The following is a 23,190-nucleotide window of genomic DNA, read 5'->3' as shown; positions in this document are numbered from 1 at the left end:
ATCGTTGCTAAACGAATGGATGAATGAATAAATGGATGAATACATGATGAATTGAGGAACTGACCACAGAGAGACGAAAGGCACATCCAGAGGGTCCCCCAGGGCTGAAATGTGGAAAGAAGAAGGTCCTCTTTGGAAGGACAGTGGCTCCACTCTCTGGGCCTAAGAGAGGGATCGGGAGTACGAGAGGGATCTCTCTCGGAGCCAGCCTCCGTCAACTCCCAGCACCCAGGTAACGCCATCTCCTGCAGCTGGGATGGTGCCCTGCCGACCTGTGTGCGCCCTTGCACACTGTCAACAGCTATGACTCACCACAGGAAAACTGTCAGGGGAGCCTGTAGCATGCTGCTTTGAGGGAGCCCCGACGAGTGACAGTAATAATGGTGGTCATTTTTGAAATGACTGCACTGAGTTAGTTTACTTATTAAGAACCTAGGCTCTGGAGTCAAACTCCCAGGTTCACAGCCTGATACCAACACTTTGTAGCTATGTGACCTTGGTTGGGTTCCTTAACCCCTAGGTGCCTCAGTTTTTTCACACGTAAAAATAGGTTAAACAATAGTATCCATCTTAAGGGGCAGATGAAAGTAACTAAGTGACAAAGTGTTACGCAGTTTACATAGATAACCAGGTTTCATGTGAGTATTATTACAAAGTACTATGTGTTCATTGAGCACTTACATGGTTTGGGAACAGTGCTGGGTATTTCATTACCTCATTTAATCCTCACAATGACCTTGAGAGGGGTTCATAATTGTCTCCATTTTACAGATCAATAGATTGAAGCTCAGAGAGCTGAACTGAATTATCCATCCAAGTCACTGTCCCAAGTTACCCATCCAATTAGCAAAGGGTATAGTCAGACCACGAACCTGTCTGTCGCCCTTCCAAATTATTTTCAACACATCAACTATGTCTCTAAAAGAAAGGTTTCCAGAGTCCTCTGACCTGAGCAAGACTAGGCTGTTTGGAGCACTTCTTCCCACCTTCCTGGCAGGGTACACCCAGCCCTGGTCCCGCCTCCCCGGTTAGGAGCAAGCTGGCTGGCTGGCTGGAATTCGTGTCTGGGCAGCATTTCAGGCAGCCACACTCATTTTACTTTCAGTGCACACGCCTGGGAACTGAGCCAAACTGCAGAGAGGGCATCACCGGCCGGGGTGGGATTGGGGGTTGGATTTATCAACAGCTTCCTTCTGCTCCCTGGATGTGCCTGCACCGCACTAGCCCTTAAAATACCCTCCTACCACAGGTCTGAGTAGAGGCATCTGGAGGCCGGGCTCGCTGCTTCTGTGCGCCACCTCGAGGACATTTCTGTTACTGCATCAGCGAGCATGCTCTACAAGTGGCAAACCATTCTGACAGCCAGGTAAAAGGACAACTGAGAATAGTCAACTTTCTCCCCTGTCACCATGGTATCCTTCGTGATCTTCTTCCTGGTACTCCAGCTACAGTTCCCAGAGCATCGTGCTCACTCCCGCTTCCACACCTTTGCGTGTGCCATTTCTTTCTGCTTGCAATGACTCTCCTGACTTGCCTCCAAAACTCCTCCTATTAGACTTTCCATTCCCAGCTCAAATACTTTCTCTTCCACGAAGCCTCCTTTGACTTTTATAGTCATATTGAGACACGCTTCCTATGCTCCCACGGTGTTTTATACCTACCCCTTTCTAAAAACATGCATTTTGGTGTCTGCCTCTGCACTCATGGTTAGCCCTAAGAAGGGAGAAGTGATGAGTTTTAACCTTTGCCTGGCCTTAGAGGTCGAAAACAGGTGGGCTACAAATATGTCTTGTCTCGCTACTGTGTCACAGAAAAATGTGAATATGTTGCTGATATTGATAATTGGGAGTTTTGGTCGGGCATGGTGGCTCACACCTGTAATCCCAGCAATTTGGGTAGTTGAGGCAGGAGGACTGCTTGAGCCCAGGAGTTCGAGACAAGCCTGGGCAACAAAGTGAGACTCTGTCTCTACAAAAAAATATTTTTTAAGTTAGCAGGGTGTGGTGGCGTGCACCTGTGGTCCTAGCTACACGGGAGGCTGGGGCAGGAGGATCACTTGAACCCAGGGGGCTGAGGCTGCAGTAAGCCCTGTTTATACCACTGAACTCCAGCCTGGGTGAGATCCTGTCTCATAAAAGGTGGTTGGGGGGAGTCTCATATGAAAATCTAGGTGTCTGGTTTTTCTTTAAGTAATTGGAAGACATGGCACACTGGACCTGCATTTCCCCAAAGCAACAATCAGCTGGGGTGGGGTAGTGGCTGCCCCCTTCAGACAGGCACGTACTTTCTAGTTTGCCATGATCTCCACTAGTCACCCAGTATATGCATGTGCCCTTGATCCCTGGAGAATGTTGAATTTGCAAGGAAGTGTTCAATAGATGTGCTTGCCAAATCAATGAATGGATGAATGAATGAAAGAGAAAAATGAAATAGAGAAATAAATCATACAGGAAACAGTCTGGGTAGGAGATAAATTAATGAGATTTGCAGCCGGGCATTGTGGCTCATGCCTGTAATCCCAGCACTTTGCAGGGGCCGAAGAAGGTGGATCACGAGGTCGAGAGATTGAGACCATACTGGCCAATATGGTGAAACCCCGTCTCTACTAAAAATACAAAAAATTAGCTGGGCATGGTGGGCCGCACCTGTAGTCGCAGCTACTTGGGTGGCTGAGGCAGGAGAATCACTTGAACCCAGGAGGTGGAGGTTGCATTGCACTCCTTCCAAAGAGGACCTTCTTCTTTCCACATTTCAGCCCTGGGGGACCCTCTGGATGTGCCTTTCATCTCTCTGTGGTCAGTTCCTCAATTCATCATGTATTCATTCATTTATTCATTCATCCACTCCACTGCACTCCAACCTGGCGACAGAGTGAGACTCCATCTCAAAAAAATAATGATAATGAGACTTGCTTGTGTCCCTTTTGGTTTCCTACCCTCAATACTGAACCAGCAGGAAATGGCACAGCTTCTGGAAGGACAAACAGATTCTGTCTGACTGATCTTCAGAAAAAGAATGCATTATGGGAGGGAGCTAGGAGATTTCAAGACCATGAAGGCAAAGTCAGGAGGAGTCTGGAGGCTCAAATCCTTACACGAATGTCGAGTGTTTTTATTTTTATTTTTTTATTTTTTGAGATGGAGTCTTGCTCTGTCGCCCAGGCTGGAGTGCCGTGGCGCGATCTCAGCTCACTGTAAGCTCCGCCTCCCAGGTTCACGCCACTCTCCTGCCTCAGCCTTCCGAGTAGCTGGGACTACAGGAGCTTGCCACTATGCCCGGCTAATTTTTTATATTTTTAGTAGAGACGGGGTTTCACCGTGTTAGCCAGGAATGGTCTCAATCTCCTGACCTCGTGATCCACCCGCCTTGGCCTCCCAAAGTGCTGGGATTACAGGCATGAGCCACCGCGCCCCGCCTGAGTGTTTTTATTACAGTATCAAATCCAGAATGTCACAAGTGGCCAGTGTTTCATCTGGAGATAAGATGACCCTTCATTATCCAGGAAAGCCTTCACACTTGGCATCTCTGGTTCCTGCCACGAAATGTCAGGAGTATCCCCATCCTTCTCGCCCCACCCCTACTTTGGCCCAAGTCATAGTGACAACCAAAAATGCCTCCACACATTTCTAAATGACCCCTGCTGAGATCCACTGGTCTAGAACCTGGATGACACTGGAGCCACCATTTCTAGGCCTGACCCACATCAGACATTGCTAATTGACTGCAGAACTTTTTCTACAGCCTCAGATTTCTTCTCCAATCAGCACTCTAGATAGCTTCCACTCATCAGCTGGAGCGGCTGCCATGCTGGATGGAGGTATGCAATACAGCCTAGGCCTGTTTAATCTTCATAAAACCTTAAACAACCTAATTTTTGTGTCTCTACTTTTCTTTCCAATGGCAATCTTACTGATACATTAGGCTTAAAATAATTCTGCAACTTCCCACCAGGGTGCCCCAAAACCCAATATGGCCCCATGGACCCTAATCGTTCTCCTTGATCTGCCGTTTGGCCACTTCCTGGCCTGGCCTGTTCTCCTTGGTCCTGTTTCTCCTGCTCTGACCTCTGAAGACTCTCTTGGACCACACTTCACACCCATTCCTTTATCCACAATCTCTCCTTGGTGCTCTCATCCAGGTTCTTCAAATGTCAGTTACACACTAATGACTACAATTTTTGTTTTGTTTTGTTTTGTTTTGAGATGGAGTCTCATTCTGTCCCCCAGGCTGAGTGCAGTGGAGCGATCTCAGCTCACTGCAACCTCCGCCTCCCAGGTTCAAGTGATTTTCTGGTCTCAGCCTCCTGAGTAGCTGAGATTACAGGCACCTGCCACCATGCCCACTGACTGTTGTATTTTTAGTAGAGATGGGGTTTCTCCATGTTGTCCAGGCTGGTCTTGAACTCCCGGCTTTAAGCGATCTGCCCACCTCGGCTTCCTAAAGTGCTGGGATTACAGGCATGAGTCACCGCACCTGGCCTTGACTCTGCAATTTATATTTCCAGCTGAGACTTTCTTCCTGAATTGTAGCCTCATATAATCCAACTGCATATTCGACTTCTCCAACTGAATGACTCACACACGCCTCGAATCCAACACATCGAGACCTGAACTCTGAATTTTCCACCCCAAGCCTGATTTGCATAAGCACAGTCTTCCCCATGCCAATTCATGGCAACTCCATCCTTGCAGATGCTCAAGTGAAAAATCTTGGACTCATCCCCGACTCCTCTGTTTCTCTCATTCCCCACATTCAATCTGTCAGGAAGTTCTGTCAGCTTTCCTGTCAAGATATATCCTGAAACCACCCCTTCACCCCACTTCCACCATTACCTCCCTGATCCAATCCACTGTGATCTCTTGCCTGAATTACCACAACAGCCTCCTGGCTGGTGTTGCTGCTCCTTCATTCCTGGCACAGCAGCCAGAGCCATCCTGATAAGTTTGGTGATATCGTTCCCACCCTCGGTATCCTCCAATAGCTCCAGCTTTACTCATTCCCCCAACTCTCCCCCTTGCTTAAACTGCTCCAGCCCTTGGCCACCTCACTGCTCCTTGACTCTGCCAGGGACACCCCACAACCTCAGGGTGCTTGGCTTGGAATGACCACAATATCTGCTTGGCTAAATTCCTCTTTCAAGCTGTTGCCTAACGGTCACTTCCTCGAGGCCTTTTCTGACAGCTCCACGAATATCCTTCCCCAATCCTCTTCCCTCTCCGCTTCTGTTTTCCATAGGACTTGTCACCTTCTAAACTTTACCTGTCGCCCCCTATTTAGACTAAAGGCCCCCCATCACTGCAGGGATTTTTGTCTCTTTTGTGAATTTCTGTATCCCTGGCACCTAGAATAGTTCTCACCACATAGTAAGCCCTCAATAAATATTTGATGACTAAATGACTGGATGATTTTTTGGGTAGACATCCTAACCAGTTCAGCCCAAATCCAGAGAGAGTCCACTCCAGATATAGGCTTTTTTTTTTTTTTTTTTTTTTTTTTTGACAGAGTCTCGCTCTGCAGCCCAGGCTGGAGAGCAGTGGCGCTATCTCAGCTCACTGCAAGCTCCACCTCCCGGGTTCACACCATTCTCCTGCCTCAGCCTCCCAAGTAGCTGGGATTACAGGTGCCCACCACCACGCCCAGCTAATTTTTTTGTATTTTTTTAGTAGAGGCAGGGTTTCACCATGTTAGCCAGGATGGTCTCAATCTCCTGACCTCGTGATACCCCCCCCTCAGCCTCCCAAGTGCTGGGATTACAGGTGTGAGCCACTACGCCTGGCCATTGTTTTGTTTTTGTTTTTGAGATGGAGTCTCACTCTGTTGCCCAGGCTGGAGTGCAGTGGCGTGACCTCGACTCACTGCAACATCTGCCTCCTGGGTTCAAGCGATTCTCCTGCCTCAGCCTCCCGAGTAGCTGGGATTACAGGTGCCCACCACCATACCTGGCTAATTTTTGTATTTTTAGTAGAGGCGGGGTTTTGCCATGTTGGCCAGGCTGGTCTCGAATCCTGACCTCAAGTGATCTGCCTGCCTCGGCCTCCCAAAGTGCTGGGATTACAGGCATGAGCCACTGTGCCCAGCCTAGGTATCGGCTTTCAAGACCTCTGTCCTCACGGGGTTCAATCAGACCTTGAGACTGGTCCCCTGACAGTGATGGGGCAACAGCAACCAGTCAGCCGCCCCAGGGAAGGAGCCACACGCCTGATTCGGGGGCCCACTTGCTAAATGGATGGATGAGTAAATACATGAATGAATACATGATGAATTGAGCAACGGACCACAGAGAAATGAAAGGCACATCCAGAGGGTCCCCCAGGGCTGAAATGTGGGAAGACTTTGTGGGTCTTAGAATATGGGGGCAGCATAACGTAGGAGGTTTCTTCCTTCCCTCCTTTCCTCTGCCTTAGGCTTCCTCCATAAAAAGAGAGAAGGGGACACAGGCTGAATAGGACATTGGGATGGAGAAGGCTGTGGCTTCCTTTACCTTTCCACTGATGGCCTTTTTGGAGAGGAGGTGGCAGAAGACTTGGAGTCCACAGAGTCTCTCCTGAAAGAAGAGAAATTGGCGATGAGACTGCTTTGTAGGCTAGCATCAGTGCTGACAGGAAGGTGGGGAGAAAGCATCCTGGGAAAAGGCCAGCTGGATTGAGGCTAAGGAAGCCCACCCGGACCACAGCTACCAGGGAGAGGGAGCTCCAGGCGGTGCTGGCTGGTCATGACCTTCACCTACCCTCCATCAAATGAACCAATACAAGGGAAGGAAGTCGATATCTGCCAAGGGCCTAACACATGTCACGCGTATGTGACATGTGTTGTGTTGCTCATTATTAACAACTATTCTCAGCAGGCCCCTGTCCTCCTGGCTGTCAGGCAGGCCTTAGCTAACTGGAGTCCACAGAGACTGGATTTCTGGAGTTGTCTGTACTCATCTGGAACCAGAGAAACAGAGAGATCAGCTTCAGCCTCCCTGGCAGGCACTTTAGGAGGAGGAGAGGAGAAACACATGGGCCTTGGGGATAGAAGAGCTGGGTTAAAATAGCAATAAAAAAAGCAAGAGACAAAATTAGATGTGGACTGTGACTAAAGTCACGCAAGAAAACCAATGCACAGGAGGAAAAGCAGATCTAAAGAAAATATACTCAAATGCTGTTTACAGCTAGGGTGATGGGTTTAAAGGTGAATTTTTCAACTGGGCGCGGTGGCTCAAGCCTGTAATCCCAGCACTTTGGGAGGCCGAGGCGGGCGGATCACGAGGTCAGGAGATCGAGACCATCCTGCCTAACACGGTGAAACCCCATCTCTACTAAAATACAAAAAACTAGCCGGGTGAGGTGGCGGGTGCCTGTAGTCCCAGCTACTCGGGAGGCTGAGGCAGGAGAATGGCGTAAACCCAGGAGGCGGAGCTTGCAGTGAGCTGAGATCGCGCCACTGCACTCCAGCCTGGGTGACAGAGCAAGACTCCGCCTCAAAAACTAAAAAATAAAAAAAAAAAGTGAATTTTTCCCCCAATTTTTCCAAAACGCATGCAGCTACATTCTTTTTATGATACATAATGTAGTTCTTCCTTTTACTGGTTTTAAAAAATTAATCTGTTTGTTAATTGCAAACCCCACTCCCCATCTCACTTACCCTGCCCTCCTTTTAATTCCATAGCACATGTCACCTTCTAGCATATTTGACTAGCATAATTGACTTTTTTTTCTTTAAGATAGAGTCTCACTCTGTTGCCCAGACTGGAGTGCAGTGGTGCTATCTCAGCGGCTCACTGAGACCTCTGCCTCCTGGGTTCAAGTGATTCTCCTGCCTCAGCCTCCCGGGTAGCTGGGATGACAGGCACGTGACACCACGCCTAGCTAATTTTTATATTCTTAGTAGACAGGGGGTTTCACCATGTTGGCCAGGCTGGTCTCAAACTCCTGACATCAGGTGATCTGCCCACCTCGGCCTCCCAAAGTGCTGGGATTACAGGCGTGAGCCACCACGCCCGGCCAATTTACTTACTTATATTTAATTATATTTATTGTCCGACACCCCATGTAAATTCCACAAGAGCAGCATTTGGCAGGTTTTGGTCACTGTGGTGAACACTATCTGTGCTCAGCCCACTTCCCCTTGGGTGGTCACTCTCTCCGTGGCCTCTGGACCCAAGAGCTGCCTCCTGCAAGCTCCCTAGAGCCTCTGTTTGAGGGAGTTCTCTCCCTCAGCTAGGCTGGCTGGAAGTGCTGGTCACTAACTAATGACCCCAGGAGCAGCCCTCCACCAGACACACGGGAGAGGGGAAGAGAGGTCCTCATTCACATGCCCCTGCACTCCCACAACAGGCCCTGGGAGTTCTTCTGTGGGGTTTCTCCTTAGTGCCCCTTGTGGATAGACAATGCAAGCAGGAACCATAAGCTGGAATTCCTACAGTGGGAGAGGGGAGAGAAGACACGAGACTCCACCCTGGAGAACCACTTTCTGACTCTTCCTCATTGCTTTTCTTTTTAGGACAAATCAGAAATGCTCTGTAGTTATTGCAAATGACTGTTATGAAAACTATTCAGGAACATGAAAAAATGCTTAGAATACGATAGCAAGATAAATAAAAAGGTGACATATTAGTTGATACAGGTCTGGGCTAGAGCATCAGGAAAAGTCTAAAGATTAGACTGTAAGAAAATAGAAACCAGCTGGGCGCGGTGGCTCACACCTGTAATCCCAGCACTTTGGGAGGCCAAAGCAGACAGGTCACTTGAGTCAGGAGTTCGAAACCAGCCTGGTCAATATGCTGAAACCCCCGTCTCTACTAAAAATTCAAAAATTAGCCGGGCATGGTGGCATGCTCTGTAATCCCAGCTACTCAGAGGCTGAGGCAGAAGAATCACTTGAACCTGGGAGATGGTGGTTCCAGTGAGCTGAGACCATGCCAGCCTAGGCAACAGAGAGAGACTCCGTTTCAAAAATAAAAAATAAAAAAGGAAAGAAAATAGAAACCATGTTTCGAAGACCTGTATTACAGGTACTTCATCAGTTTGTAAGGCATGAGTCCAAAACAGCTAGCAGTTTGCTTCTCGAAATGTCCCTGAATTGTGTGCAGTTACTCGGGCCAGTGAGTTAGGACCCTATCATGAGACAGATGGAAGGAAATACTCCAGCACAATATTTTCTCTAGCAGCAAATGAGATGTGGTGATCAGGGGACAGGGAAGTGTGCCAAATGGGTGATGTCTGTCAAGATGACACGGCACAGAATATCAGCATTCTAACCAGGCCTTGGAGATGTGGCACATCAGTGAAAAAGGAGTCTGGAATTTATTTTTATTTTTATTTATTTATTTTGAGATGGAGTCTCAATCTGTCACCCAGGCTGGAATAGAATGGTACCATCTCAGCTCACTGCAACCACCATGCCCTGGGTTCAAGGGATTCCCATGCCTCAGCCTCCCAAGTAGCTGGGATTACAGGTGCGTGCCACCATTTCCAGCTAATTTTTGTATTTTTAGTAGAGATGGGGTTTTGCCATGTTGGCCAGGCTGGTCTCAAACTTCTGACCCCAAGTGATCCGCCCATCTTGGCCTCCCAAAGTGCTGGGATTATAGGCATGAGCCACTGCACCCAGCCAGGGGTCTCGAATTTATGCAGAAGAAAAAGTAGACTATGGTGAATACATGGATAAAAATAATGGGAGGTGACAAGCAACAACAATCATAGTGAGGCAGAAATTTAAAAATAAATATGCATTCATTCACTCCAAGAAAAGTAACAGGCAAGGCAAGGGTTAAAAGAAAAGAACAAATTTTCCTCTGCCTAGCAAGCTCACTTCAAGGACAGTTATAAGATAACGCTGTTTGAGAAGCCAAGGCCAAAGGAATGGGCTCCAGATCCCCCTCCTCTCCAGAGCAAGGTTGAAGGAAAAAAAGAAAGAAAGACAAATTCCTTTACTATTACTCCTTTCCCTGGCTTCTTAAGCATGACTATGTTTTACAAACGTCTGCATTTAGCCAGTTCTTTTTTTTTCTTTCAATACAGCTACAAGGCCACCAGCTATGCAAGGCCACAAGTTATGCTATGCTGTAGATTATGTGACTTATCATATAATTAACTGCTTTTGCTTTGCTTCTGTAAGACTGCTTATAAAAACCCTGCTCTGTCTTTGTTAAAATGCTCAGTTTTTTAGATATGAATCCACTGGGCCGGTGCATACCTTAAATAAACAATCCTCCTGTTCTCCTATTGGTCTCTCTGGTCCTTAGTTTCCCACAACAATAGCTGATAGTAGGATATTTCTGAGTGACCAGACAAAGGAGAAGGCATAGAATGGGTGACTCTTCTTTGGCCATTGTTTGCTACAGTCTCATTTCCAAATCATGTATAATCTTTATAGTTCCTAAGGACAAAAATTCAAATACTGTTTTATATTTAAAAAAGTAATTTGCACCCACACTCCCAGCTACTCAGGAGGCTGAGGTTAGAGGATCACTTGAACCTAGGTGTTGCAGGCTGCAGTGAACTGTGACCATGCCACTGCACTCCAGCCTGGGCAACACAGTGAGACACTGTCTCAAAAAAAAAAAAAAGTCGGGCACAGTGGCTCACGCCTATAATCCCAGAACTTTGGGAGGCCGAGGCGGGTGGATCACGAGGTCAGGAGATCAAGACCATCCTGGCCAACATGGTGAAACCCCGCCTCTACTAAAAATACAAAAAATTAGCCAGGCGTGGTGGCGAGTGCCTGTAGTCCCAGCTACTCGGGAGGCTGAGACAGGAGAATGGCGTGAATCCGGGAGGCAGAGCTTGCAGTGAGCCAAGATCGCGCCACTGCACTCCAGCCTGGGTGACAGAGCAAGACTCTGTCTGAAAAAAATAAATTGGCCGGGCATGGTAGCTCACGTCTGTAATCTCAGCACTTTGGGAGCACTTTGGGAGGCTGAGGTGGTTGGATTACCTGGGGTCAGGAGTTCAAGACCAGCCTGGTCAAACATGGTGAAACCCTGTCTCTACTAAATATACAAAAAGGCTGGGTGCGGTGGCTCACACCTATAATTCCAGCATTTTGGGAAGCTGAGGCGGGCAGATCACCTGATGTCGGAAGTTCGAGACCAGCGCGAGCAACATGGAGAAACTCTGTCTCTACTAAAAAAAATACAAAAATTAGCCAGGCGTGGTGGCACATGCCTGTAATCCCAGTTAGGAGGCAGTAAAGAGGCTGGGCGCAGTGGTTCATGCCTGTAGAAGAATCACTTGAACCTGGGAGGCGGAGGTTGCAGTGAGCTGAGATCGCGCCATTGCACTCCAGCCTGGGCAACAAGAGCGAAACTCCACCTCAAAAAAAAAAAAAAAAAAAAAATAATAATTAGCTGGGCATGGTGGCAGGTACCTGTAATCCCAGCTACTCGGGAGGCTGAGGCAGGAGAATCGCTTGAACCCAGGAGGCAGAGGTTGCAGTGAGCCAAGGTTGCACCAGTGCACTCCAGCCTGAGCAAAAAGAGTGAAATTCCGCCTCAAAAAAAAAAAAAAAAAAAAACACTCTGCCTAAAGGAATAGAAAAATTACGTATGCAGTTAGACTAGGCCTGGGAGAGGAGAGGAAGAAAAATAAAAGCTGCTTAATTTGTCTGATGTGCACAAATATTTCCCATGCTTACTCTAAGTTTCACTAATGTGGTTACAGTGTTTGTATAATGAATTATCATTAAGAAAACTAAAAAGAAAGGAAATTAATTAACTGAGCTGAAATAGGACCCCTGACAACTGGCTTCTCCCAGCAGAACGAGGAGAAACCTCTCCATTTTCTGCTCAGCCACAGCGACAACTTCATTTCAGAGCTCCATGGCTGTGAAAAGTGATTGGGCATAACAATTTAGTGTCCCTGAAAATGTATAGTGCACTTCAAATTTTATTAACAAAATATAAATATCAATGTACATATGAATTTTTTTTTTTTTTCAGACGGAGTCTCACTTCTCACCCAGGCCAGAGTATAGTGGTGTGATCTCTGCTCACTGTAACATCCGCCTCCCAGGCTCAAATGATCCTCCCACCTTAGCCTCCCAAGTAGCTGGGAACACAGGTGCATGCCACCACGTCCAGATAATTTTTCTTACTTTTAATAGAGATGGGGTTTCGCCGTTGGTCTCTAACTCCTGAGCTCAAGTGATCTACCTGCCTCCACCTCCCTAAGTGCCGGGATTACAAGCGTGAGCCACCTTGCTCGGCCCATATGTATTTTTTTTTTTTTAAAGACAGAATCTCGCTCTGTTGTCCAGGCTAGAGTGCGGTGGGGTGATCTTGGCTCACTGCAACCTCAGCCTCCCAAATTCAAGCGATCCTCCTGCCTCAGCCTCCCAGGTAGCTGGGATTACAGGCACCCGCTACCATGCCCAGCTAATATTTGTATTTTCAGTAGAGACAGGGTTTCACCATATTGGCCAGGCTGGTCTCGAACTCCTGACATCAAGTGATCTGCCCGCCTTGGCCTCCCAAAGTGTTGGGATCAAGGGTGTGACCACTGAGTCTGGCCTGGCCTGTATGTTCTTAAAAAACTATAAAGATATACATCAAAATGTTAACAATGGTCATTTCTGTTATTTTCTTCTTGTGTTTGATTTTCTAAACTTTTACACTAAACACACCTTGCTACTGAAATGAATACATTTATGTACGTGAAAAGTTTACAAAATAGTATACGAGTGTAATTCAATTTTATTAAAACAAATAGGTATTTTATACCTATTTATAGGTAGTAATGCATAGAAATAGTCTAGCAGGATGTATATACACACAATTACATGTGAGTGCTTGTTTCTAGATAATAAATGATACTTTAGTTTATTTTATTTTACTTTATTTTATTTTATATCTTGAGACAGAGTCTCATTCTGTAACCCAGGCTGGAGTGCAGTGGCGCAATCTCAGCTCACTGAAACCTCTGCCTCCCGGGTCCCGGTTCAAGCAATTATCCTGCCTCAGCCTCCCAAGTAGCTGGAACTACAGGCACGCACCACCATGCCCAGCTAATTTTTGTAGTTTTGGTAGAGACGGGGTTTCACCATGTTGGCTAGGCTGGTCTTGAACTCCTGACCTCGTGATCCACCTGCCTTAGCCTCCCAAAATGCTAGGATTACAGGGGTGAGCCACCATGCCTGGCCCTTATCTCTTTTTTTGTTTCGTTTTTCAGACGGAGTGTAGTCTTGTCACCCAGGCTGGAGTGCAGTGGCGCGATCTCGGCTCACGGCCACCTCTGCCTCCCAGGTTCAAGTAATTTCCTGCCTCAGCCTCCTGAGTAGCTGGGATTACGGGCACCCGCCACCAGGCCCAGCTAATTTTTGTATTTTTAGTAGAGACAGGGTTTCACTGTATTGGCCAGGCTGGTCTTGAACTCCTGATCTCATGATCCACCTGCCTCAGCCTCTCAAAGTGCTGGGATTACAAGCATGAGCCACTGCGCCTGGCTTATTTTCTTATTTATTTGTATTTTTAAAACTTTCTACAATGAGCAAGTAATTATCTGTATTATAAAAAACACAAAATAGCTAAACAAAAACAACTAAAATGTAATTAAAGACTATTACAAACAAAACATTTTATTTTTAAGAAGAAAGAACTGAGAAAATGATGTCTGTGTTTCAGGCCATAATACTGAGTCTCAGAGATGAAGGCCATAAGTGACCAAGTTCAGCCCAGAACTTGGCTTTCTGCTTTTCCATTGTTACCTCTCCTACACCTGTTGTCCTCATACAGGCCTTTAAAAGAAATTCCTTTACTGTTTTGTTTTGTTTTTTTTCTTTTTTTTTAATGGAGTCTCGCTCTGTTGCCCAGGCTTAAGTGCGGTGGTGGGAGCTCAGCTCACTGCAACCCCTGCTCCCGGGTTCAAGCGATTCTCCTGCCTCAGCCTCCCGAGTGGCTGGGACTATAGGCGTGCACCACCACCCCTGGTTAATTTTTGTATTTTTAGTAGGGATGGGGTTTCGCCATCTTGGTCAGGCTGGCCTCAAACTCCTCATCTCAGGTGATCCATCCACCTCGGCCTCCCAAAGTGCCGGGATTACAGGCATGAGCCACTGCGCCCAGCCTCTTTACCGTTCATTTAGTGGGGCTTGGGGATGGAGCAAACAAAAACAAAAACTGCATATGCTCAGGCTGCCACCTTTACCTCAATGCCTACACTCCCCACGTGACAGATTAGTCCCAAATCCCATTTGGTCCCTCCCCAGTAGTTCAGCCTCTAGTCCTTCAACTTCATCTCACAAGAGCTCTCCTGCTCCTGGTCCTTTATTTGCCAAGGTTCTCATAACCACACAGGTGCTCCAGACATGGCCAGACAGCCAGGGCATGAACGGGAGGTAATCCACAGGGTGGGCGACCATGCTGCTACAAATGGGCTGGCAATATTCAGTAAATGTTCACTCTGTGCTAGGCACTGTGGAGATGGTCAGGGGCTCCCCCCAGCCACACTTCTAACCCCTTTGGGAAAAGAAAACACATTCGTGTGAAAAGTTAGATGCCAGTTAGGGTTTTTCCAAGTAGGATACACTTGCAAAATAAGCAAAGGAAAGGAACGGAACATAGAAAATGTGACAAAACCATCTCACAGGCATTACCTTTTAAAAAGCAGGCTATTAAAATTGGGGATGACTATAGAAAACAAGTCAAAGAGAGAATAGAAAGAAAAGCCATACACCAACACATCAAGAGTGGTGATTGTCTTTGGGTGGTGGGAATGTGGGCGATTTTTTTTTCTACTTTTCTAAATTTTCCTTTTTTTTTTTTTTTTGATGGAGTTTCACTCTTGTTGCCCAGGCTGGAGTGCAATGGCGCAATCTCGGCTCACTGCAACCTCCAACTTCCGGATTCAAGTGATTCTCCTGCCTCAGCCTCCTGAGTAGCTGCGATTACAGGCATGTGTCACCACGCCCAGTTAATTTTGTATTTTTAGTAGAGATGGGGTTTCTTCATGTTTGTCAGGCTGGTCTCGAACTCCTGACCTCAGGTGATCCACCCACCTTGGCCTCCCAAAGTGCTGGGATTACAGGGGTGAGATACCGTGCCCGGCCTTCCATTATTTTCTACAACAGATTTTTATCACTCTTATTTGTTTAGTTTTAAAAGCATTATTATTATTTTTTTGTTTCAAAAGCAGTACAGGATCATTGCGAAAACCTCAACAATTCAAATTTAAAATTTTATTGTATAATACAGAAAGTAGAGATCCTTTTAATTTATAATATATGTCTTGGTTTTTGTTTGTTTTTGAGATAGGGTCTTGCTCTGTTGCTCAGGCTGGAGTGCAGTGGCGCAATCTCAACTCACTGCAATCTCCATCTCCCGGGCACAAGTGATTCTCCCACCTCAGCCTCCAGAGTAGCTAGGATTACAGGTGCGCACCACCACACCTGGCTCATTTTTGTATTTTTTGTAGAGGCGGAGTTTTGCCATGTTGCCCAGGCTTGTCTCAAACTCGTGGGCTCAAGTGATCCTTCTGCCTCAGCCTCCCAAAGTGCTGGGATTACAGGTATGAGCCACCACACCAGGTGCAGTGAATCTTATAAGTGGCTATTGCCTTTGCTAGCATCTTGGAAACTTTGTCTTTGGGACTGTTACAAGATTTGGATGTGAGGTATATACCCACTGTGGTCTTGTTTCCGTGCACCCAGTCTGTTGCCTGGGTGGGCCAGAGAAGAGCTCTAGACTGCTGTGTGGTCTCCTATGGGAACTCTCTGTAGAGGAATGCTGGAGGCCCTCCTGCAGACGCATTCCTTCCTGTCCCTGCATCCTTCTAGGCAAAGCCAGTATTACTTATGGCCTATTTGGGTCTTGTGCGTCTAACGTCTGGTTGAGCCAAAGAAGACCCCCAGAGGGGGCACTGCATGAGATAATACCAATATTTTCCTCCCCAGGATGTGAGGTTTAAATGAGATAATATACACAGAGCTGCTGGCAGAGGATGTGACAAGTGTCAGCTCCCTTGTCTCCATCCCAGAAAAGAATACCTGGTTTTGGGGTCTTCTCGTTTCTTCCTTGGTGGAGAGAGGCCTGCTTCTGGCTTCCAGTCTGAACAGTCAAGCCCTTTTTCCTTCTTCTTTGTTTTTTTTCTTTCCTCTCCTTTTTCTCCTTTTGGGGTCCAGGGGAGTCTGAAAACAAAAGGGTGGCATTGTCCCTCAGCTAAGCTCTGTCTCAGCAGAATCCAGCCTGACTTTAGTGGGCAGGGAGCAAAGGGCAGGGACGAGGACAGCTGCACACACACTCCCAACACACACACAAACACATTTACACACAAATGCACATACAACAGAACCGTGTGTACAAATATGCATTCTCACATGGGGACATAAATACATTGGCAAACACACCTCTGCACATATTCAGATAAATGTATGTATGTCAATGTGTATTATATATACAAATGCGTGAGAGCACAAACACATAAGGGTCCCATGTACACAAAACTCACAAGTCTACAAATCTTGCACTTATGTACACAAACATTGGCAGTCCCCACTAGCTACCTCCCAGATNGTGGCATTGTCCCTCAGCTAAGCTCTGTCTCAGCAGAATCCAGCCTGACTTTAGTGGGCAGGGAGCAAAGGGCAGGGACGAGGACAGCTGCACACACACTCCCAACACACACACAAACACATTTACACACAAATGCACATACAACAGAACCGTGTGTACAAATATGCATTCTCACATGGGGACATAAATACATTGGCAAACACACCTCTGCACATATTCAGATAAATGTATGTATGTCAATGTGTATTATATATACAAATGCGTGAGAGCACAAACACATAAGGGTCCCATGTACACAAAACTCACAAGTCTACAAATCTTGCACTTATGTACACAAACATTGGCAGTCCCCCACTAGCTACCTCCCAGATCCAGAGGCCATCTGTCACTGATTAAGTCACTCAACAGACATACACTGAGTGCCGGCTATGAGTCAGGCCCAGTCCTGTCCCAAGTGCTAGGAGAAAAACAGGACTCAAGTCAACCTTGTCCTGTCTCACCTAGCAGCCGCTTCCAGTTTTTGATGAGGACTTTGGCCAAGGACACCACCTCCTTGTCTGAGCAGTGCTTGCGGACCCCATTAACAGCAACTCCAATCCTGGTTGTCTGCAAAGTGACAGGGTTAAGGCATGATCGGGGAATGGATACACAAGAATGGCTGCCCTCATTGGCAGGTCCTGCCCCAGCTCTACCACCACCTCCCCTTCCAACCTGTATCCCCAGAGTCCTAGCCCTGACTCCTGGCTGAGGTCAGAACCCCACTACTATAACTGAGGCCCTGCTCTGCACGAGATCGAGGGTCCAGGGCTAAGCCTGACATGGAGGATACCTGTGGCTTTGGTGAAAGGCTGCACCTAGGGTTGGGGGTGGCACTTGGCTGACTGTCAGGACCCCTCCTATTCCCAACCCTCTATTGTCTATTTTTTTGAGATGGAGTCTCGCTGTGTTGCCCAGGCTGGAGTGCAGTGGTGCAATCTCAGTTCACTGCAACCTCCACCTGCCAGGTTCAAGTGATTCTCGTGTCTCAGCCTCCCGAGTAGCTGGGATTACAGGTGTCGGTCACCATCCCCAGCTAATTTTTGTATCTTTAGTAGAAACGGGGTTTCACCATGCTGGCCAGGCTGGTCTTGAACTCCTGACCTCAGGTGATCTGCCCGCCTTGGCCTCCCAAAGTGCTGGGATTACAGGCATGAGCCACCGTGGCCAGCTCCCTCTAGTGTCTTTGAGCTCCAGTTTCAACTGAGACAGCAGCTCCAGCTATGAGACCTTGCATCTGTCTGTGCTCATTTTTCATGGCCAGGAGCTTTTGGTAAATTGGGGGACTTTAAGGGCCACATAGGGATTTTTAAATGGGGGACTTTTCCCTCTCCCTGGATCATTGGCCTCTTGGATCCCATAGGCCCAGGGCCTTGGGAATTGGAGTATTCAAGAAAAGCAAACCAGTCTTGCTCCAAGGCCCAGAGGTTCCTGACACCTAGAAGGTACCCTCTCTGCCCCCAAGATGCCCCTGTGTCCCCCTCAGTCCCTCCCTGGGAGGTCTGCACCTCAAGATTCCCACCCCCGCGGCCTCCCCTCAGAAATTCCTCCCAGACTCCACCTTCCCCCATTGGGCGTCTTTCCCTCACCCACCAGCTCTCCTCCCAGGCACTGCCCCAAGGCTTCCCGCCCCCACCCCACCTGTAGTAGCTGGATGGACATCTGGCAGCTGTGCAGCTTCTTCAGAAGGTCCAGGGCCCCTTCCTGTGGGAGACCACAAGGTGAGGACTGGGGCCCAGGTCCCGCCCGGGCTTCTCTAACTATTGTGTGGTCTTGGTACATGGAGGAGGAGAATACAGACACGTGGCCAAAGGACAGGCAAGGGGCAGAAGGAAGGAGAGAGACGAGAAACATTCTGTCCTAGATGATGCTCTAACTTCATCCCCCGCCACCTGCTGGGTTCAAACCCTCTGAGCCAGGCTCCTGACCTCCAGCCTTTGGTTCTGCTGTGCCTCTTCCCAGGAATGCCCTCCCCTTTCCCCATCTTTCCTCCAAAATGAATTCCTTCCTGGCTTATTGTTTCTCGTGTGCCTGTAGCGTCCTTCCCTTACCTCTCCACTGTGAACTTCGCAGGGTGAGGACTGGGGGCTTTTTAAAAAACGAAACAAAACAGCTTGGCCTGCACGGTGGCTCACACCTATAATTCCAGAACTTTGGCAGGCTGAGGTTGGTGGGTCACTTGAGGCCAGGAGTTCAAGACCAGCCTGGCCAACATGGTGAAGCCCCATCTCTACTAAAATACAAAAATTAGCCAGGCGTGGTGGCGCATGCCCGTGACCCCAGTTACTCAGGAGGCTGAGACAGGAAAATCGCTTGAGCCCGGGAGATGGAGGTTACAGTGAGCCAAGACGGCACCACTGCACTCCAGCCTGGGTGACACAGCGAGACTCCAACTTGAACAAAACAAAACAAAACAAAAAAACAGCTTTATTGAGGTATAATTGACATACAATAACTGCATATTTTACAGCGTAAAATTTGATGAGTTTCAACATACCTGTACACCCATGGAATCCTCACCATAATCAAGATAAAAGCACAGCCACCAGCCCCAAAAGCTTCTTCCTGTCCTCTTTCTAATCCATCCCTCCCCGTCCCCAATCCTAAACAACCACAATTCTGCCTTCTGTTACTATGGGTGACCTTGTATCTTTAAGGATTTTATATAAAGAGTATGTAGGGCAAAACCCCTTTTTTATCTGGCTTATTTCGGCATAATTATTTTTGAGACTCATCCATGTTGTCTCGTGGATCAGTAGTTCATTTTTATTGCTGAGTGGTTTTCCACTGTATGGATTGTACCACAATTTTTTTTTTTTTTTTTTTTTTTTTTTTTTTTTTTTTTTTTTTGAGACAAGATCTCACCTTGTTGCCCAGGCTGGAGCGCAGTGGCACAATCACTGCAGCTTTGACTTTCCAGGCTCAGGTGATCCTCCCACCTCAGCCTCCTGAATAACTGGGACCACAGGTGTGAACCACCCCATCTGGCTAATTTTTTGTATTGTTTTGTAGAGATGGGGTTTTGCCATGTCGCCCAAGCTGGTCTCAAACTTCTGGTTTCAAGTGATCCTCCTGCCTTGGCCTCCCCAAGTGCTGGGATTACAGGCTTGAGCCACCATGCTCAGTCTACCACAATGTTTTAAATTCATTCACTGGTTGATGGGACTGATGGATAGGTTCCAGTTTGGGGCTGCTAAAAATAAAGTTGCTAGGTACATTCATTTCAAGTCTTTGTGTGGACAGATACTTTGACTTCTATCAAGTAAAGAGAACCGTTCTAATCTCTGAGACCTTAGGGCTCAACAGAGAGCCCAGTGCTTCCTGAGTGGATGAACTTGTGCAGGATTAAAGCAGAAAGAAGGCGGGAGGGAGAAAAAGAAGGTTTAGGTTTGAAAATCTGTGAGCTGCCAGGCCCTGGACACCCTCTGACCCATTTCAGCCTTCTCCTTTCCCCCAACCCCTTCCTAGAAGCCATACCTGCCTGCTGTCCTGAGATCAGTTCCCTGGGGAGCACCAGCTGACTGTGTCCTGTATGTTCCTATCCTTGGCCCACACTTCATGGTTCCAGCTGCCAATCCCCACCCTGCCAGGACCTGGACCATGTCCCAAGAGCTGCCCTCTGTCAGTCCTTAGCCTCCCTGAGAACTTGGGTTCGCGGCATGTTTTCAGAGGCGTGACCTGCAGATGTATGTGCATGTGAACTTGGGGGCGCACAACTCCAAGTGTAACATTAATTAAAGGCTTGCTATGTACTGAGTACTCTTCTAAGTATTTTACCTGCATTATCTCATTTAAGTTTCACAATGACCCTATCGGGTGGGTCCTGCGTATTAGTCCCATTTTTACAGAATTATTATCCCATGTTCACCAAGGAGCAATCCAAGAAACAGAGAGGTTAAGTAATTTTCTCAAGGTCACATGCTTTATAAGGAGCCAAGCAGGATTCAAACTCAGGCCTTTTGGGCTCTAACCACTATACAAATTGTGTTAGCGTAGGCATAGATCTGTCTACACATACACAATCATGGAATATCAACATGGGTAAGTGCAGTGGTGTGCTGGTCAACGTTTAACAACCAGTTCTCAAGGGGGGAAAAAAAAAAAACTGACCTATAGTGTTTGCCAATTTCTGTGGTGTAAACACTCATCCCATGGCCAATTTCAAGCTACTGACATGCTGTCACTGAACTGAAGCTTTGGGAGGAGATGTACAGTACCATGCCATTCTATAGCATTTCCACCGTACAGATAACAACAGAAGTAAATTACCTCTGACCATATATGACAGTACAATGTAGTAAAATGATCAGGAAGTGATTATTTTGGAGGATTCATTACCTTTGTTTTTAATATAATTTATTTAATTGTAAGCAGATAATGTGATTTTTTTAAACAATTGCTGTGTTTAACCACCAGGTTGCAAAATTCCTGAAAATGCAACAATCAGTGTTACGCCAGTTCCAGCTCCCCACTGGGTATATACCTCGTGTGTCACGGTTGTATAACTGGGTCATATTGGAGGAGAACAGCCATGAGCCTGGATTGTAGCTGGGTTCACAAAGCCTTGTGCAAATGTTGCTGGGTGTATCTCTAAGTGTGGAGCTGTGAATATGCAGCTCCAGGCACAGCTGTGTCTATTTGTCTTTGTGGGATGATGCCTGTGTTATAACATCTGAATGTATAAATGTGGCTGTTTGCTAAGTCTGTAGCATTGCATGTCTGGGTGTAGCTGTGCTGCGTGCGCACGTGTGTGGCTGTCTTTGCGTATCATTCTGTTACTCTAATGGTCAATGTGGGTCATATGGATCAGGATGCTTGTCATGTTGGTGTCAGTAGCCGTGTCTCATATGCAGTTAGGTTCAGTTGCTTGTTTAACTGCTGTGTTGTAGCCGCACATTATAGCTATGTGTGTGTGTGTAGCTGTGACCGTAGGCACTTTGTTGTATGTTTGAAGTTGCTTCTGTCAGTGCATGCTCAGAGGATGTGACAAAGCCCTAAGTGGCTGAGACTTCAGCAATTGGCAGTAAACCCCAGGCCTGAGCTGCAACGTGGAGGATCCGTCTTATTACAGGAAGTATGGCCTCCTCTGCCTAACCACCGCTGGGCGGGTCCACTTTCACTCCCAGAGCAGGCCCCACCTTTCTCGGCCAGACGCCCAGAGCTCCGTGCCCACCCAGATGCTGCCAAGAGCCCAGGCGCAGACGTGGCTGTAAACTGGCTCCACGCTGCAGGGACCCTGCGGCCAGACTTGCATCTTTTCTGGGGACAGCTCTAGGCACTTCCACAGGAATCCATCTCCAAAAGACACCATTTCCTCTTCTCACTTCACAGAAGAGGAAACTCGAGGCCCAGAGAGGGAAGGTTGAATGGCTTTTGCCTAGGGTCATAAAAGGAGTGAGGGGGAGGCCATGGCAGGTTCCTTCATCTTCAGCCAGAGCTCTACTCCAAGCAGGCTGCCTGTCCCCGGGTCTCTAGGCATCCCCACTCTACCCCTCTTACCCAGAGGCCCAGAATTTCTTTCCCGGCCCAAGCTTGGGGGTCAGTAAGGAGCTGGGCTGGGATAACCTGTCTATTTGAACTGTAATTTGGCTCAGAATCCCTGGCTGGGCTCCGCCAACCCTAGCTGAGAAAATGCCCCTCATGACTTGAGGTTCAGTTGTACTGAGTATTGTGGAGGAGTCTGGAATGGGGAAAGCATAGAGGTTGGGATTGTCGGGTGAGAAGCTCCCAGCACTCTGCAGGTTTGTGTTGTAACTTTCTGTGTTGGACCTGGCTGCGTAGAAGCAGGTCTTGTTCGCCAGCTCTTACCACGCACTGGTCTGAGTCCTACTAAGGGGTTTACATCTCTGTCTCATCTCTCCAATCCTCATCACTGCCAGCAGAGACAAGAATCCAGTGACATCCCTTCTCCAGAGGCAGATCTCTTTCTTACAGATGGAGAAACTGAGGCTCTGGCCTTTATATAGACACCAACTCATGACTGCCCAGTGTCCACTCTAGGGCTCCCTGCCACTCCATGGTCCCAGCGACCCTTCCCTGGGCCTTGGCTACTCTTCCTGGCTCTAAAACTTCTATTAGGGTCTCTTCCTTTCCCAGGCTCCTAGGTCCTGGAAGTGCAGGTGGCTGCAGCACATGGCTACCGATGGTGGGAGGGAGGAAGAGAACCCTGGGACAGGGCGGGGAGGTGGGATGGTCATGCTCACCAGGCTCCCTTTCTTCCCTCCCAGGGCGAGCCCAGGCCCTCCAGGACCCAAGGCCAAATTTGCTCTGGCCAGGCGACCAGTCGGCCGCCAACCCCAGGCAAAGATCACGGGGAAGATCAAACATTAACTTCCAGTTGGATCTGCGCTCTGGCCAGGACCCTCCGGTAGGGCTGTCAGCCCTGCTCCCAACGTCCCGCGGAGCCCGCTCCTCCCTCCGCCCTCGCCCTCGCTGCACAGGCCTCCAGCCCGGCCCCTTCCCCGCCCCGCGGGCCCCGCACCTGTTCGGCCCCCGCCCGTCCGGGCCGCACCCCAAGGCCAAGGAAAGGGAAAGCTGCCAAAAGAACTGCTCCTGACGCCCCAAGCTGTGGAGTCACAGGATCCACAGCCTTTTACTTTTCTCCCGCAGACCCGCTCCGCGGTGCAGGGATGCAGCTCAGTACCCCGTCAGTCCAAGTTTCTCTG

General features: G+C 48.0%; 1 protein-coding gene and 1 pseudogene across 1 annotated transcript in view; one reads left to right on the top strand and one right to left on the bottom strand.

Annotated features, from left to right (window-relative positions):
• TCEA3 (transcription elongation factor A3) overlaps window positions 1–23,190 on the bottom strand; it is a 48,863-nt gene that overhangs the window by 24,713 nt on the left and 960 nt on the right. Inside the window, 5 exon segments of the mRNA XM_017886563.1 lie at window positions 6,482–6,544; window positions 15,964–16,093; window positions 16,096–16,104; window positions 16,990–17,095; window positions 18,167–18,229. Of these exon segments, the coding sequence (XP_017742052.1) occupies window positions 6,482–6,544; window positions 15,964–16,093; window positions 16,096–16,104; window positions 16,990–17,095; window positions 18,167–18,229 (371 nt within the window).
• LOC108538460 (single-stranded DNA-binding protein, mitochondrial-like) lies at window positions 8,972–10,291 on the top strand (annotated as a pseudogene).

Source organism: Rhinopithecus bieti, unplaced genomic scaffold, assembly GCF_001698545.2.
Source record: "Rhinopithecus bieti isolate Rb0 unplaced genomic scaffold, ASM169854v2 scaffold_14826, whole genome shotgun sequence".
Taxonomy (NCBI): Eukaryota; Metazoa; Chordata; class Mammalia; order Primates; family Cercopithecidae; genus Rhinopithecus; species Rhinopithecus bieti.
This window is presented reverse-complemented; position numbering and strand designations above follow the sequence as displayed.